We start from the raw sequence: 17,849 nt of genomic DNA, 5'->3' as shown, positions 1-17,849 counted from the left end.
GGGGATTGCAAACATGTCGTGCGCGGCGGAGGCCAGGAAGACGGCAACCACGCCAGCGGACGGTTCGTTGGCTCGTCTTTGACGGAGCCGTGCTCACTGGCTCCTAAGCAACGTACGCCTAGCCTAGTACGTATGTCCACGGGGAGAAACGTTGGATGGAGTGTCCGTCGCATTGCTCATGCATCAGCGCCACGCCGACAGAGAGGTCGGTCACGAGGCTGCATGCACCGCACCCATGCATGGGAAAAGGGAAGTCCATGGAAGGTTGCTTTTTTTAAAGCGGGGCGGAAGCCTTTTTGGGTAAAGTCAAGGGAAAAATGGCGCGAGGAGGAAGAAGGGCAGCGGTCCGTTAGATTTCATTGGACATCCAGAATGAATCGACTGATCCGATTTGAAAATACAATCGAATGACGTGTAGCCGCACCCATTATAATTAGGTCGACGCCTTTTTCTTTAAAGGATAAAAAAAATGAAGGAAGCGATATTGAAGCCCAGTTTACTCTAACTGCCGCCGCCGGTTCTCCGCCGTCCCCGTCGCCGCCGCCACCGCCGGGACGAACTCCCCGTTTGTTGACCCGCCGCCGCCGTAGCCGTGGACGTCGCCGGGTCTTCCGTCTCCTGCTCACCGCCTCTCAGGTATCTCACCGTGGATCTCACTCATCTTCTGTTGATCCAGTTCCCATTCCGTTTAGATCCTCGGTATAGTACAGGTAGCTGATTTGGTGCGTGCGTTAGGTGGAAACAGAGAGTGAATTCCAAGCCTACATAGCAGAGCAGTCCCACCGAACCCTCTTCTTGTGCATCGTGATTAGGCAGACCTTCAATCCTACCATGTGTTCATCAGCCACTTTTCTTCAAGTACAGTACTATATCACACTGAGCTAGTGGCCTTGTATGCATGTACATCAGTGATCAGTGGATATTGTTTAGCTGTTTGGGCTATATTCTGTTGCATCTACACAGTGACTTCTACAATATCATTTTTATACTACTCCTCAAAACTAGATTCTGCCTTGTCTCATGTTTTCCCCTCTTATCTGTTATCCCTGGTCAGAAATAATTCAAATGGAAACCAACGGGTTATTACTCAAGACTCAGGAAATCAGGTCAAAAAGGAAGTGGGAAAGAACTGCAGATCTCAGCCGCCGCTGCGGCAGTAACCAACATGAAAGTCCATGGGAAGGCGGACAGGACAAAATGAATGGGATAATCACTTGTTTGGTTTGTGGCGAGGAAGGACATTACAGTTGTGACCGGCCTTTCAAGGATCAGGAACACAAAGTCATTTGCACAGTTTGTCGGAGAATCGCGCTTGCACCCGCTGTGGAGAGATAGGGCATAGTACTAGTACACATGGTCTCCTCAGTTGCTCAAGCTGTGACGAATATCATCCGCATGGAGAGTGTCGATTGAGCAAAGTTAAATGCTTTATTTGTGAAAGTCAGGATCATTATCCTGCTCAGTGCCCCTTGAATTGGGTATTGAATGCAGCGTTTCAGGATCAGAGAGAGAACTTGCAAGCTGCTCTGCTTGCACTATAAAACAAGTCAACACATTATCTAAACGGACCTGCCATAAAGACAGTCCAATAGCCAGGGCATACAACTTAGGTCCAAGGATATGCTTTACATGCCGTGAAGAAGGTCATGTTGCCTTTTACTGTCCTCAGAAAAGTAGATCAACATTGCCCAACCTATCCAAAGAATTTGAAGAGAGCAGCACCATAGCTAAATCCTCCAGCCTGTCCAAAGAATTAGAAGAACGGGACCCTGGTACTGGTAGTGCTAAACAACCATCAAAAATGAAACCGGCATCGGTTGTTCGATGTGTTAGCTGTGGTCAGGAAGGGCACAGGGCCAGGAGCTGTCCAACACGAGTGTTTATATGCTCCTTATGCAATGAAGAAGGCCACAAAGCCAAGAAATGCCCTCAGAAGCGCCAGAAGCGTTAAGACTGCCGCGTCAAAAGGTACCGGTTATGCAAACAGTGATACCCACTATACATGTCGTTGCATTTTTCTTACGGGTGATCTAACCTAGATCGACATGTTTCTTGTGATACTCTAGCCGTTGCTTAACCAAGAAGTGGATGCACAGGTAAAAGATGGCCTCAGCAGAATAGGTGTATGTTGTCAAAATCAATGTGGACGCCTCCTTTGATGAGGATAGTTTTACAGGCACTACTGGGGTCTGGGGTAGTGATCCAATATAACAAAGGAAGGTTCATGGCAGCAAAAAAAATTCAAAATAGACTCGCTGCTTGATGTTTTGTTGGCGGAAGCATTAGCACTTACAGAAAGATTGCTGTTTGCTGAATCAGGATCACCGTCAGATAGCATGAATGTCATTGCAGCGATGCAAGATAAGGTCCATTCAGCAGTGGTTGCAGCGGCAATCTTGGGTGATTGTTACTTCCTCTCAAGAGATTTAACAAGGTGGAATTTATCCATGAATAAAGAGAAACAAATATTGTAGCTCACGAATTGGCGTTCTTGGTGAAAATTCATGATCCTCGTACATGGTTAGATGACCCACCCCCCTCTATTGTACCTCTTCTTACTAATTATGTAACCCTGATAATGAATGAATAAAGAGGTATGTTTTGAGGTCGAAAAAAGATTGCAATTAGCTCCAGCATGGTGATCTAACCTAGAATCAACATGTTTCTTCCCCGTAATAGGGGAAGCCGCAACCAAAATAATAAAAAGCAAAAGACTAGAGAGAAAACAGGAACAACTACTTAGCAAAAGCATAGCCATGTCGCTCGTCGACCAGCGCCTTATGGCATGTATTTCAAGGCCACTTGTGAATCCAGGATGTTGATGGTGTAACTGGAGAGAATGTGGATGATCGTGAAAGGACGGTCGGCGACTAGGACAAACTACTTGTCCCGTTTCACGAAATCAGCGGCTTCAGAGATCCTCCCCGCTTTCCTGTCACTGATGTTACACTTGTACATGCAAGCGGACGAACCCATATGCTGAGTGTAGTAGACGCAATTTGCCTCGATGCTCGGGTACTTATCGACATCCACAGCCAAGCACCTCCGGTGGCCAACGAATATGGCAAATCTGTTGATGGTCTGCACAAGCACAAGCTGACGTGTCTTGGTGTCGAATCTGAGAACACAGGGATAGTCGATGCCCGGGAAATAATTCGTTACCATCCAACATATAAATTGTTATTTTTGTCTGACAAGTAGTAAGTACATTTTGCGGACAATTAATTGTTTCATATAAATTTGATTATATTTTTTTTGCGAGGAATATAAATTCGATTATATGAAATCACCTTTTCAGTATATATTATGGAGGCACTTAGAAAAAATGTGGCGTGAATTACACATCATATAAACAAATAAAATAAGGCAAGTACAGCGCAAAACCACACCTTCTAAAGTTTTCTTACAACCGGTGTGACCAGAGAGGTATAAGCATGGTAGCTCGAGAAAACTCTCGTTCATAAAGTTTGGTCCTTTCATGTGTGCCAAAATATAGAGACAGATTTTAGGCCATGGAAATTCATGAGTATATATTCCCGCAAACAAAAATCATTAGTATATAGTGAAATGCGTGCATGTGGCTTAAATTTTGGATATATCTATATCTATATCTATTTATACCTGATAATAATATGCCTAATACTCTATGTAAAAATACAATTTCAAGGCTCATAATGATTATTTTTGAATGCATTGTGAAGTGCTGATTTTGTAATCCTTTTCCAGTCCATGAATATGATTTCATCACGAAAATTTGCATGTGAGCACTGTTAGAGTTATAATATAAGTCATGTACCCCTTTGTATTTATCCCGTTGTATGAGGGGTTTCCTGCATATGTTCCACACCTGTACATGTATATATATATATCGGCCTATGGCCTCATGGAAAGACAAGTTGCTTATTCCTAACATGGTATTAGAGCTAGGTCAATTTTTTGCACGCTGCAACTCGTGCTATTGATCTCTTCTGGCTTATCTCTCTCTCCCGATCGGATCGGATCGATCTCCGTCCGGCTCCTCGATCTCAGCTCAGATCGCTCCCAGCCGGCCCGATCGTCCTCTCCCGCTCCTCGTTCTCCAGGCAGGAGCGATCCCAGCCGGCCCGCTCTTCCTCTCCCGCTCCTCGTTCCCAGGCAGGATCGCTCCCAGGCAGGATCGCTCCCAGCTGGCCTGATCCCAGCCGGCCTGATCCGGTGTGGACTCAGATCAGAGCCGGTCTGATCTCCTGCTCCTGGCTCCAATCAACGCAGCTGCCGCCGGCCCTTGACTCTGCGGTTCTTCAGCCGCCGATTGCCAGCTGCCTCTTCATCGATCTCTGCTAAAAAAAAGAAAAAGAAAAAGAAATGTCTGCTGCATCGGGCTATGTTGCTGTTCCTCGCTGTCCGGTGATCTTTGATGGTACTAACTACACCGAGTTTACTGGCTTCATGCGCATTCACATGCGTGGCATCCGTCTTTGGGGTGTTCTTTCTGGCGAGGTCTGCTGTCCGCCACGTCCAGTTCCTCCGGTGGCCCCTACTCCGCCAACTCCATCGGTTCTTCCTACGGATGCTAATCAGGCCGCCAAGGATGCGGCTAAGGTTGCTGATGATGCTGCTGATTGTGCTTATGATGAGAGGGTTTTGGCTTATGAGGAGGCTCTTCAGACGTATCATGGCGCTTTGTCTGTTTACACCCAGTGGCTTGATGATGATGCTCGTGCTGCCGCTGTTCTCACTGCTAGTGTTCTGCCTCAGTTTGCCTCTGAATTTCTGGGTCTTTCTACTGTCTTTGAGATGTGGACCCGTCTTCGTGAGCGCTATCAGCCCTCTGGTGATGCCTTATACCTCTCTGTGGTCCGTCAGGAGCATGCTCTTCAGCAGGGTGACTCTTCTGTTGATGACTTATATGCACAGAGTTCTGCTATCTGGCGCCAGCTTGATTCTCTTCGTAGTGCTGGGTGTCGTACCTGCCCCTGTTGCCAGGCTGTCCAGGCTAATTTGGAGTTTCATCGCGTCTATGAGTTCTTGTCTCGGCTTCGTAAGGAGTTTGAGCCCCGGCGTGCTCAGTTGTTTGCTCGTGGCCGTATTTCTCTCATGGAGGCGCTTTCTGAGATTCGTGCTGAGGAGACTCGCTTACGTGGTGCTGGTTTGCTGGAGGTTCCCTCTGTGCTTACTACTCGTGCTTCTACGCCACTTGCTCCGCCGACCCCTTCTCGCTCGAGTGCTCCGCCGATCTTGCCCACTCCTTCTGGAGGCTCAGGTCGCCCCCGTCCACATTGCGCCTATTGCAACAATGATGGTCATCTTGAGTCTCAGTGTTACACGAAGAAGAAACACCTGCGCAAGGCTCGATCATCATCTTCGGGGACTTCGTCATCTACCTCGACAACTTCAGCCATTGCTTTGACTGAGCAGGATATTCTGAGACTTAAGCGTCTGCTTGCGGCTTCAGGTTCTTCCTCGACGGGTACTGCTGGTTCTGTGACTGATGCTTCCCGCACTGAGCGATCACCCTCTACACAGTCAGGTACATCCTCATGGGTTCTGGACTCTGGAGCTTCTTTTCATATGTCTTCTCATTCTTCCATTTTGTCCTCTCTTAGATCACTCGATTCTCCTATTCATGTCCTCACTGCTGATGGTACTCCCCTTTCTGTTGCTAGTAGAGGCAATCTTACTACTCCTTCTTATTTTGTTCCTGATGTTGCTCATGTTCCTCGACTTACCATGAATTTGTTTTCTGCTGGTCAACTTACGGATTCTGGTTGTCGCGTTATCCTTGACGTTGACTCTTGTTCTGTCCAGGACCGTCATACGCACACTCTGGTTGGGGCTGGCCCTCGCCACCGTGATTCTCAGGGTCTTTGGGAGTTGGACTGGCTTCATGTTCCTTCTGCTGCCACCACCATCGCCGGTTCTCCCGCTTCTGTTGCCTCCGTCACTGGTTCTTTCCAGCAGTGGCATCATCGACTTGGTCATCTGTGTGGTTCTCGGTTGTCTTCTTTAGTTCGTCGAGGCCTTCTGGGGTCTGTCTCAGGAGATGTCTCTTTAGAGTGTCAGGGTTGTCGTCTTGGCAAGCAGATTCAGTTACCATATTCACATAGTGAGTCCGTGTCTAAGCGTCCTTTCGATTTAGTCCATTCTGATGTATGGGGTCCGGCCCCTTTCGCTTCGAAAGGTGGTCATAAATACTATATTATTTTCATAGATGATTTCTCTCGTTACACATGGCTTTATTTCATGACTTCTCGTTCTGAGGTGTTGTCTATTTATAAGCGTTTTGCTGCCATGGTTCATACTCAGTTCTCTTCACCCATTCGTGTTTTTCGTGCTGACTCTGCTGGCGAGTATATCTCTAAGATGTTGCGTGGTGTTCTTGCTGAGCACGGGACTCTCTCTCAATTCTCTTGTCCTGGTGCTCATGCTCAGAATGGTGTGGCTGAGCGAAAGCATCGACATCTTCTTGAGACGGCTCGTGCATTGATGATTGCTGCCTCTCTCCCGCCTCATTTTTGGGCTGAGGCCGTCTCCACATCCACCTATCTTATCAATATACAACCTTCCGCTGCTCTACAGGGTGGTGTTCCTTTCGAGCGACTTTTTGATCGTTCTCCCGATTATTCGATGCTTCGCTCGTTTGGTTGTGTTTGCTATGTTCTTCTTGCCCCTCGCGAACGCACCAAACTGACCGCTCAGTCTGTTGAGTGTGTCTTCTTAGGCTACAGTGATGAGCATAAGGGCTATCGTTGTTGGGATCCTAGTGGTCGTCGGATGCGTATCTCTCGAGATGTGACTTTTGAAGAGTCTCGTCCCTTCTACCCACGCCCATCTTCCTCGACTTTTTCAGTGCAAGATATCTCTTTCCTCACTTTTCCTGACTCACTTATCACCCCTGCCGACACTGTACCTCTCTGTTCCACTTCCTCTTCACATCTAGTTGACTTGCAACCACCATCCTCCCCGGTTTCCTCGCCTAGCATGTCACCTGGTTCTCCACCCTCATCTCCGGTGACTTCCTCCCCGGTTTCCTCTCCCAGTTTGTCACCGGATTCTACACCTTCATCTCCGGTGACTTCTTCGTCGCCACCCCCTGATTCTACCTTGTCGATTCCTCCTTCTATTATTCCATCTCTTCCTCAGCATTACACTCGTCGTCCACGACCAGTTGATGCCTCTGTGGATGGGTCGTCATCTTCCTCTCAGCCTACTTATGGCTTGCGTTCTCGTCCTCGTCCGCCTGTTGATCGCTTTGGATTTCCCACCGCTGGTGCTGCTGTTCTTGAGCCGACTTCTTACCGTCAGGCTGTTGTTCATCCTGAATGGCAGTTTGCGATGGCAGAGGAGATTGCTGCTCTTGAACGCACTGGTACTTGGGATCTTGTTTCTCTTCCTCCCAGAGTCCGTCCGATCACTTGTAAGTGGGTATACAAGGTTAAGACTCGCTCCGATGGTTCTCTTGAGCGTCACAAAGCTCGTCTTGTGGCTCGTGGTTTTCAGCAGGAGCATGGTCGTGATTATGACGAGACTTTTGCTCCTGTGGCTCATATGACCACTGTTCGTACCCTTCTTGCCGTTGCCTCTGCACGCCACTGGTCTATATCTCAGCTTGATGTTAAGAATGCCTTTCTTAATGGTGAGCTGCGTGAGGAGGTGTACATGCAGCCACCACCTGGGTATTCTGTTCCTGATGGCATGGTATGTCGTCTTCGTCGCTCTCTCTATGGCCTTAAGCAAGCCCCCCGCGCCTGGTTTGAGCACTTTGCCTCTGTGATCACTGCTGCTGGTTTTTTAGCAAGTGCTCATGATCCCGCATTGTTTATTCACCTTTCTCCTCGTGGTCGGACCCTTCTTCTTCTTTATGTTGATGACATGATCATCACGTGAGATGATCCCGAGTATATTGCCTTTGTAAAGGCCCGTCTTAGTGAGCAGTTTCTTATGTCTGATCTTGGACCTCTTCGCTACTTTCTTGGGATTGAAGTCTCTTCTACCTCTGATGGTTTTTTTATATCCCAGGAAAAGTATATCCAGGATCTTCTTGCTCGTGCTGCTCTTACTGACGAGCGCGTTGTTGAGACTCCTATGGAGCTCAATGTTCACCTCCGTGCTACTGATGGTGATCCTCTCCCTGATCCGACGCGTTATCGTCATCTTGTTGGCAGTCTTGTCTATCTAGCTGTCACTCGTCCGGACATATCTTATCCGGTTCATATTCTGAGTCAGTTTGTTTCTGCCCCCACCTCGGTTCACTATAGTCATCTCCTTCGTGTTCTTCGATATCTTCGAGGCACGATCTCTCACCGTCTATTCTTTCCTCGCTCCAGTTCTTTACAGCTCCAGGCCTATTCGGATGCTACGTGGGCTAGTGATCCTTCCGATCGCCGTTCACTTTCTGCTTACTGTGTTTTTCTTGGTGGTTCTCATTGCCTGGAAGACGAAGAAACAGCTTGCAGTTTCCCGTTCGAGTGCCGAGGCTGAGTTGCGAGCAATGGCTCTTTTGACGGCAGAGGTGACTTGGTTACAATGGTTACTTCAGGATTTTGGTGTTTCTGTCACTACACCGACTCTGCTTCTATCTGACAGTACAGGTGCTATCAGCATTGCACGCGATCCTGTGAAGCATGAGCTCACCAAGCATATTGGTGTTGATGCTTTCTATGTGCGTGCTGCTGTGCAGGATCATGTTATTGCTCTTCAGTATGTGCCTTCCGAGTTACAGTTGGCGGATTTCCTGACAAAGGCTCAGACTAGAGCACAACATGGCTTTTATCTCTCCAAACTCAGTGTTGTTCATCCACCATGAGTTTGAGGGGGGGTGTTAGAGTTATAATATAAGTCATGTACCCCTTTGTATTTATCCCGTTGTATGAGGGGTTTCCTGCATATGTTCCACACCTGTACATGTATATATATATCGGCCTATGGCCTCATGGAAAGACAAGTTGCTTATTCCTAACAAGCACAAAACTAAGCCATATTTGTTGTCGAGAAAATGCAATTTTTTTCCAGATGTTACTGTTCATAGCAGGAGCATTTGAGCTCGGGATTAGAAGAACACTTCCTCACCATGGGGAAAGACATTAGTTCATAAACATAAAATCCAAAGTAACAAGATATTTGTGGAAAAGGATTTGGAGCACTCGGGGTGCTCCACCCCCCTATATGAGTATTAAATTCAGAAAACAAACTATAAAAAAAATCAACAAACCTTGAAAATTTGGGATACCAAATACGGGTGCCCAATCTACTCCTATGTGAAGTTTCGTAAAAAAGTATCAAAACACGTATTCTCATTAAAAAGATAAAAAAATCTCCGTATAGAAAAAAAATGTTTGGATGAATCATAGGTCGGACTATTCTCTTTGCCACAAATACATTTCCTAGTATTTTGTTTTCACAAAATTTCAGAGGAATTGATTGGTCACCCAGGTTTGAAATCCTCAAATTCCAGATTTTTAAAATTAATATTCATAGAGGGGGGTGGAGCACCCAAGCGCTCCTGTGTATTTTCCGATATTTGGCCCCGTGCATCTTTCTCAACAGGAGTAGAACAACATCTAACTAACTAGAAATCTAGGACGAGAAGAAAATGTATGTAAGCATGTGTATTATTTTATTGTCGTTTTATTTTGCAGTGAGTATTGTGGTAATACAAATTAGGCATGGAACAGAGCCTTCAAATTAAATACAAATCATTACATCCATGGCACCTGTGTAGGTGTGATGCCGTTGCTTCTAGTAATAGTAGTTCTGGTTGGTGACTCTGCAGTTCTTCCTTATCTCGTAACGGGCACTACCCTCGGCCGGGAGCTTGCTGAGCTTGACCATGGCGGCAGCAAAGTCGTTGTTCCACTTGGTGGCATTGTTCATGTACTCGGCCATATCGTCCCCAGCTTTGCTGTCGGTGCGCATAACCCAGTCGGACTTGAAGAGCACCCTGTTCTGTAGGTTGGCGTGGTAGTAGCTGTTGTCCAGGGCGCCCTTCGCCGCGGTGTTCACCCCCGCGGTGTCGTAGCCGGAGTCGTTCTGGAACTTCAAGCTCATGTCGCGGATGTTGTTCTTCTCGATCGGATCCGACGTATTTTGGCTCTTCTTCTGATCCTCAATGTCCTTAACGAGCGCCTGCTTGTAGCTGTCGTCGATCGGGGTCGCGGTTGAATCGTTGAGGCGGTCCTGGAAAGACGAGAGGTGGGAGACGCCGATGGAGTGTGCGCCGGAGAGGATGACGAGCTCCTCCTGGGTGAAGCCCTTGTTGGCGAAGTTGTCCTTGAGCTGCTGGAACTCAAAGGTGGATTGTGGGAGGATGGCGTCTGCGGTAGCATCCGACGAGACGATGCCGTCCTTGCGCCCTGAGGGAACGGAGTAGGCCATTTTGCCGCCGCTCAGGTATCTGGCCGCGTCACGCGCGGCGAAGACGACAATGTCAGCACACGAGACGCTGTTGCCCAGTTTGTACTTGATGGTGTCGATCAGGTTGAAGCCGTCCAGGCCGATGTTGTTGATCGCCTTCTTCTCGGTGTTGCCACCGGATGGCGTCTTGTCCAAGAGCACCGATCCATCACAACCCTACACGTTATTAACACGTGCATGCACACATTCATCATCGATCCAATGAGTTAGGAGCATATGGTCTACGGGTGCAACGGTTGGAAGACGGTAGCACGGGATACGTACTACCAATTTGGATGATGGTCCAACAATTAATAGGATATGAGTTTAATCATCTTTGTCCTATTTTCATTGACGGTGGCAATTATTTCTTTCTTATTCGGCTTGCGAATTTGTACCTAACTAAATATTTTGTGGCTACTTTGCTTAATAAAATGGTTGTGTGCATCAATTGATGCAGAGGCTATGGGCAATCCTTCTTTTCAAAAAAAAAAAGGAGTTAGAGCTAAGGAGTAAGGACAGTTACAATGCATTGTATCTTAAGCTATATCATATGCATTTTCAATGGATTGTAACATTTAATGTGTTGAGAAAAAATGAGATTGATTTTTTAGCTCCGTGTGTCCCTACTCGCTCATGAACAGTACAAATATATATCTGAAATGTCGTAACATCAAATATGCTCAACTTTTTGTAGGTGTGCTTACAAAATTTGAGGCAGAACATAACATTCCATTAGCTCTACGCAAGAAAAAGTTCCATTGATTAAAGTTTAGAGCATTTTTTAGCACTGATTTTTGAGCATTTTTGTTTCTCATGTGTACAACTCATCGGATGATATCTCGATGAAAAATTTGCAAGCACCTAAAATGTTTGAGCATATAGAGTGTTACATCTGATTCTTGCCAAGGTGTCATGACTAAGATATAGTCCCAGGTGAGAAACACAAATGAGGTGATCAACTTAAGAAATCAATTGATGGCAACTTACATTAACCCAGCAGTCGTGGAACACCAGCCGGACGAGGGCGGCGCCGATGCCGGGGTTGCCCTTGATGGCATTCTCTACTTCTTTCCTTACGGTGCCCTCCACGTCCACGTAGGCGGCCGCCGATTGCCCGGCAGAATACGCCAGCAACAGGCACAGAGACAACAGGGCGGCGCCGTTGTTAACCTTGGCCATCTTAAGCTTCAGCTCGAGCTCTTTTGACCGCTGCGGTGCGTGTGTTTAGATAGCTTAAGGTGGAGGGGTATATATAGCAGCACAAGCACCAATGATCATGGATAATATATATTTCCTCCGTCACAAAATAAGTGTCTCAACTTTATACTAACTCTAGTAGTATAAATTTGTACTAAGCTTAAAACATTTATTTTAAGACGGAGGGAGTAGCTTCCATGCTTAGCTTGCATCCACTCATGAAGATCGGCAAGATGGCATTATCTGTTTTAATTTGCTGCTGGATCCAAGCATTTGACAGGCTTGCGCTTAATTGACCGGAAATGCAGGCCGGTTATGGCATGCAACTACGGCACGCGTGGTGTCGTTACTCTGCACTGGTCAATGCAAGTAGCAAGTTGCAAGGAATTTTGCTTGCCTTTCATGTTTTTCTAATTGATCGTGGTGGGGGGTGCAGTATCCATTATGAGAACTGCTGAGAGAGGATGCATGTGCAAAGGTTATGTTAGTAGTCGCTGCCATGTTGGAGGCAACTAACTCAGTCGAGTATACATCCGCGTTGCCTATTACTCCCTCCGTTTCAAAATAGATGACTCAACTTTATACTAACTTTAATATAAAATAAGTACAAAATTGAGTTATCTATTTTAGAACGGAGGGAGTACGTAGTATATGATATTTAGGGCAGCCACAAGATATTACAACTGGAGGAGGGGTTAGGCTAGTTAGGTATCAAAACATGTCTGACTTGGACATATCCAAACTTACACTAGTTAGTTTAGGTCATCATATATACACGATTTAGCGAACCGTCAGTGCAGGTTGATGTGCAATTGAGGGAGGGGGGCGTCATCGCACACGCTGCATAAAATGCGTGCCATGGGGGTGGATTGCACACAATTTAAATTAAAATAAAATGTGTGTGATAACAACGCAACGAGTGCCATGAGGAAACCATAACACATGTTTTATTGAAAGTGGATCCATCGCTTCTAGCAATGTGAAAAAAGTTCACATATATAAAAACTGGTCATGTGTATTTCAAAAAGGTTCATACATGTCTATTAAAAATGCCCATCTTATATAAAATTATTAATCACGTATTTTAAAACATATATATATTGTGTATTTTAAAAATATCCATCATGTTTTTTAAGCTCATTGTGTATATAAAAAATGTTGGTTGTGCATTAAACATTTATCTTGTGTAATTTTTTTGGTATATTGTAAATATTTGTCCTGTATTTAATATTTTTTTCCCTCATGTCACTTTAGAAAAAAATCATCGATATTTTAAAAATGTCACATGTTAAGAAATTGTGTACCATATATTCAAAAATCATCGTGTTACTAAAAATGTTTAACATGTAATAAGAATTGACGCCTTGTATTTGGAATTATACAAGTAATTCAAATTGTGGTCACACACTTTACAAAATGTTCATATAGAGTTGAAAAAGAGTTCACTATTTAAAATAATGTTTTGGTGTATTTGTAAAAAATATTCATGATTTGATTAATCTTACATTTTGGGAAATGTTTCTGTATTTTTTTAATTAAAAATGAAAATGGAATATTCTTTTTTTGACGGGATGAAAATGGAATATTCTTACAACACACGATGACAATTTTTTGTAATACGTGCAGAATTTCTGAAATATGCTATGCACATTTTAAAATGCACATCAAACCTTTTTGAAACAATGATAAGAATTTTTTAGTACACACTCAGCATTTTTTTAAATGTGATGAATATTTTTAAATGCACAAAAAATCTTTCTAAATAGAAAGTGAGCATTTTTTGGATTAAACATTAAATGTTTTTTTGAATTCATGATCAACAGTTTTTTAGTACAAGGTGAACACTTTTTTAGTATACACTGAATTGTTTTTAACACAATGTAGTGATCTTCAAGACAGATGAACATTTTGTAATATGTGATGACGTTTTTTAAATACACAATGTACCTTTTTTTAATAGGCTCAACCTATTTTAGTTCACGATGAATGTTTCCAAAATATGTGACTAACAGTTTTCCTAAACATAACGGGCATATTATTAATATACAGTGAATATTTTTGTAGTAAACCTTCAGTAAAGGTCTTCATGCATTTTTAACAAATAGGTTTATATCTTTTTGGAAGAAACAATACATATGTAGATTAAAAATCATCTTAATTAAATTAATTTTTCATAAATAAAAAGGAAAAGAAAGAAATGAAAAAAAATGCACTCGAGTATTATAGAGAAAAAATGGACACAAAAGAAAAATAGAAAACCCGCCTACTGTAGAACTACTGTATGGCGTAGGTGAGTCATACTGTATGACGTAGGCCCACAGGATTGCAGGCCCGCGACGTGTATTGCTCACAAAGAGCAAGATGCAGCAATGTGGCTAAATTAACATTAGTAAAGATGTTGCAATGTACAGTACATCTTTATCAGAAATATGTACATTATTTTTTGCATTAGTAAAGATGTTCACAGTTTTTATGCATGATCATACGAAAGAAAAAGAGTGATTCTAATTTTTACCCTTTACTTTGCATTTTTACGTTAATTTGGTATCATCCGAATTACCTCATTTAAGGAAAGTTTTACCAGTTTTATCCTTTATAAATGTTTTGAGAGCAACTATGGGTCCTGTTCCTATGTACGCGTGACATGTCATGCCATCGTTTTTCATACAACGATGTTCTTCACACGAACAAGCCTAATAGCATAGTCAGACATGAATTTTTTTCTCACGGTCGTCAGCTGCACATACGCACTGCGTTGTGGTTCCGCTAAACAGTTGCATGCGGGTGTTTGGGATGAGCACAACTTAGCTTAGGGAAGCGAGTCGATCCATGTACGGGGAAAATATACAAGGTGGAAAACCGCAATGTGTCACGCCATATACCAAACGGCTGAGGGCCACCTAGAAGATCACTCTTAAATTTTAAATTTTAAATGGGACAAAAAACTGACAAAACTTTCGCTAATTGGGATACAAACTTGCGAAACTTTTGTTAAACAGGGTAATCCGATGAAAACTGATAAATGGATAGCTAGCTAGCTTTACAAATATCAAGTAGAGTGGTAAAAAATGGATTTCACTCTACAAAACATCACATAATTTTACACAATCACTACAGCAGTATATTTTAGCACGTCGTCCAAATTCACTAAACACGGGCGGATACATCATTCTGGCCATGTCTGCCGGCCTCAGAGGACAGAAGAGAAGCCGAAGCATCATATGCTGCTTCGTCACTGTCATGAGACTGAGAGCCGACCTTACTGTTCCTGTATATTGCATAGATAACCAGCTGGATGCCGCCCAAGAAGCAGCCTATTCCATTAGGGACCTGCATGCAAGTAAAGACACGTAAGTACAAAGATCATTAAAACATGAAGCCATTTTCTGTAACCTGATTAAGTACTCCTATAAGACAAGTAAGCGCTTCTTATCTTACCCCAAGGAAGACATCTTTGTCGAGTATGGCATACGTGGCCCAGACTCCTCCATTGAGGAAGAGGAAGAATGAGAGGAAGAAGGGCATGTACTCCACGCTCCTTGAGGCGATCACCGTTCTCTGTTCCCGCCACAAATTGACAAAAGATTTTCAGGTGCAGTACCACGGTTCTGAGAAATTAATTAAACTTCTTTTGAAACAAGAAATTAATTAACGTAACACATACGAAGTTCCAACTCCATCCATCCAAATCGACGTGGAAGTGGAACTAATAACCATGGCCACGAAAACAGTCCGCCTTTTCAATCAAGATCTTAGCCAACTCGCACACGTAATTAACATGATGAGTACAGTAGTATTGTATACTCCTCGTCCATTCATTCATTCATTCATTCACGCGTGACAGTGCAAGAACGTACATGTTTCTGACTTGTTCTGAATTGATTTAGATAGTGATCAGCACGTAGCTATGAGCTTAATTAAGCAATACGTGTACTAGTGTAATATAATATTGTAACCCCAACTAATTAACAAATATCCCCAATGATACGATACGCTGCAGCACCAAGATATCGATCGATCAGCCGGCTAGTGTGTTAGTTGGCTGTTTCCTCTGAAAATAGCAGTTTGGCGTCCAATCAAACAACTCAAATGAGATCTCCTCACAAAAAAAGGAATACAAAATTCAACATGCCATCCATGCTTTGTATAATGTAATGTGGCGGATATATTCTGCATATCGTGTGTCCACGCCATATTTTTTTCAAGACGACTTATATGTCTATCATATCCGTGCAAGTTTACTAGATCTATATATATTTGTAAAAAATGCAGATGTATAAGTTGACCAACGCATATGTATAGCATATCTCTTGTCTGGACGCAAGGTGTACACATACCATACAAGAAAGTGTTAGCTAGTGGGAACTGTATATAACTTGACCGGAACCTTGCGTATCCCAACGAAATGGCTGCCTCACGATGTGTATGTATACATGTACTGTATGATCAAAGATGATCTGGTAGTACTTTGCCACATATAATAAAGATCTAATTGCATAGAAACAAGGATGCCATTTTAATAGATATTATTTCTTGTATATTCCGTACTGTATTATAGTTTATTGAGGGTCATCAATACCTTTACTTTTTGCTACCCTCCCTCCGTCCAAATATATATAATTAAGGCCACCTCAAATTGTGGGCGTAACTTTGATCACAAATTTTGTACTAACAAGACATAAGTTATACAACACGGAAATATGCCATTGGATAGATGTCTTTAGTGGTATAGCTTTTGCAGTACTATACAACTTCAAACCAGATGTTCATGTATGTTTGTTATATGTAGGAAAAATTGCGCCCGATACTCCTTAAAATTGAAAAGTTTCACTCCTAGCATTCTTACAAAGCGAGTTATTTGATAGGATTCAATTATCACAATTGTTTTTCATTTACGTGTATGGGCGTAAAAAATTTGTCTGTGTATCACTATTTCGCACACCCTATCTCGAGACCTCTCTTTGTCAGTTACATTGTCGAAACAACAAAAAGAAGCATCAAAGATTTCTAAAAAAAAATCACCGTAACAAAATATACATAAAACCTAGAAAGTTAAGCAAACAGATGACCAATTGGTGTAATGGCCTTACCACGGCAGTGAGTGGGGACCCGTACATGAACACGCTAAGGCAAGCACATATCAATCCAATAACCATGATTTTCATGTCAAGCCCTCCAATGGCGAATGTTGTGGCCGCGAACACAACCCCGAAAAAACCGATGTCCAAAACTGCCACCAACTTCGCAGTTTTAACCTGTAAAGGGCAACATGAGATGATTGATTCAAAAATTTGAGATGTCTGATTACGCTTGCCACATGATCTTCCATATACATGTAAATATATAGTAATAACTGTATGCTGTTTCCAGAGCCGAACTATATCATAAAATTGCCAAAAAAATATATAATGAAGTACTTTTAGAGTAGAAATGGTGAAATAATAACCACATTAACGCAACTGAAATAGGACACCAAATAAGTGGTATGAATTAAAGGGAAAGAATGCGACTCAACAGAAACAATCAATATGAAAGATATGTTGCGAGTAAAGATAGCCAGTAATTAAATAGTTTAGTGTATGAAATTACTTGAGCACCATTCTTGTTCCCTTAATGGGAAACATATAACTAACTCGGTCAAGACGAGCTACGACTCCCCTTAATGGGGAAGCTACTCGTATAGTTCTCTCAATGGGAAAATGTACTCTTGCCTCCAGTTGCACAAATTCATGAGTAAATTGCTGTCTAGAGATACAAATGGGTTTTATTTGTAGACTGCACCGTGTGGCCTCACGTACCCTTTTGGCATTGTCGACGGCGTAGATGAGGAAAAGCGCGATGTAGATAGTCTCCATGACAGCTCCGAAGCCGTTGACAGTGGCGATGAGCAGGCCATCGGGCTTGGTGAGGCCATAGTAGAGCCATAGCAGTGTGTTGAGCAAGGTGAGGACGTATGGCGCCGCCTCGAAGTCCTCCGTCGACCTGCTCCTCACAATCCTCCAGAATGTCGGGCTGCACCATTTATGTAAGCACTAACAACAATCAACCATGCATGTAAGCAACACCAGAAACAAAATCCGGGGGTTGATCCTCCTCGAGAAAAGAAGGAAAAAACAAAAACGAATTAAATGCTTCTGCAAATGCATGCATGATCGTAGCTCTTACATGGGAGAAACGAAGACCAGAACCGAGATGATGTTCCCTGCAAAACCCAAAGAAGCTCCATGGTCAAACAACAAAGAAAGAAAGAACAAAGAAAGATAAATGTGTGTGTGTGT

At 43.5% G+C, this 17,849-nt stretch overlaps 2 protein-coding genes across 2 annotated transcripts in view; both read right to left on the bottom strand.

The window, feature by feature from the left end:
* Positions 1-9,567: 9,567 nt before the first annotated feature.
* Positions 9,568-11,580, bottom strand: LOC119307293 (peroxidase 5-like). Its single transcript, XM_037583370.1, has 2 exons — positions 11,362-11,580; positions 9,568-10,548 (listed from the first exon to the last, which is right to left on the bottom strand). Exons 1-2 carry the CDS (start codon positions 11,551-11,553, stop codon positions 9,718-9,720), a joined length of 1,023 nt encoding a protein of 340 aa, XP_037439267.1. The 5' UTR covers positions 11,554-11,580; the 3' UTR covers positions 9,568-9,717.
* A 2,937-nt stretch (positions 11,581-14,517) lies between these two features.
* Positions 14,518-17,849, bottom strand: part of LOC119307292 (bidirectional sugar transporter SWEET17-like) — a 3,632-nt gene continuing 300 nt past the window's right edge. Inside the window, exons 2-6 of the mRNA XM_037583369.1 lie at positions 17,737-17,773; positions 17,370-17,583; positions 16,662-16,826; positions 15,010-15,129; positions 14,518-14,901 (exon numbers count right to left, since the gene is read on the bottom strand). Of these exons, the coding sequence (XP_037439266.1) occupies positions 14,719-14,901; positions 15,010-15,129; positions 16,662-16,826; positions 17,370-17,583; positions 17,737-17,773 (719 nt within the window). The 3' untranslated portion in view covers positions 14,518-14,718. The remainder of the gene's footprint in view (positions 14,902-15,009; positions 15,130-16,661; positions 16,827-17,369; positions 17,584-17,736; positions 17,774-17,849) is intronic.

The sequence above is a fragment of the Triticum dicoccoides genome, chromosome 5B, assembly GCF_002162155.2.
Source record: "Triticum dicoccoides isolate Atlit2015 ecotype Zavitan chromosome 5B, WEW_v2.0, whole genome shotgun sequence".
Taxonomy (NCBI): Eukaryota; Viridiplantae; Streptophyta; class Magnoliopsida; order Poales; family Poaceae; genus Triticum; species Triticum dicoccoides.
Note: the sequence above shows the minus strand (reverse complement) of the source record. Positions and strands in the feature narration are given on the sequence as shown.

Bases quoted from the DNA above. Each gene is read 5' to 3' on its own strand.
- LOC119307293 (XM_037583370.1), bottom strand. From the start codon at position 11,553: ATGGCCAAGGTTAACAACGGCGCCGCCCTGTTGTCTCTGTGCCTGTTG. The intron at 10,549-11,361 runs GTAAGTTGCCAT...AATAACGTGTAG, and splicing joins TCCACGACTGCTGGGTTAAT to GGTTGTGATGGATCGGTGCT.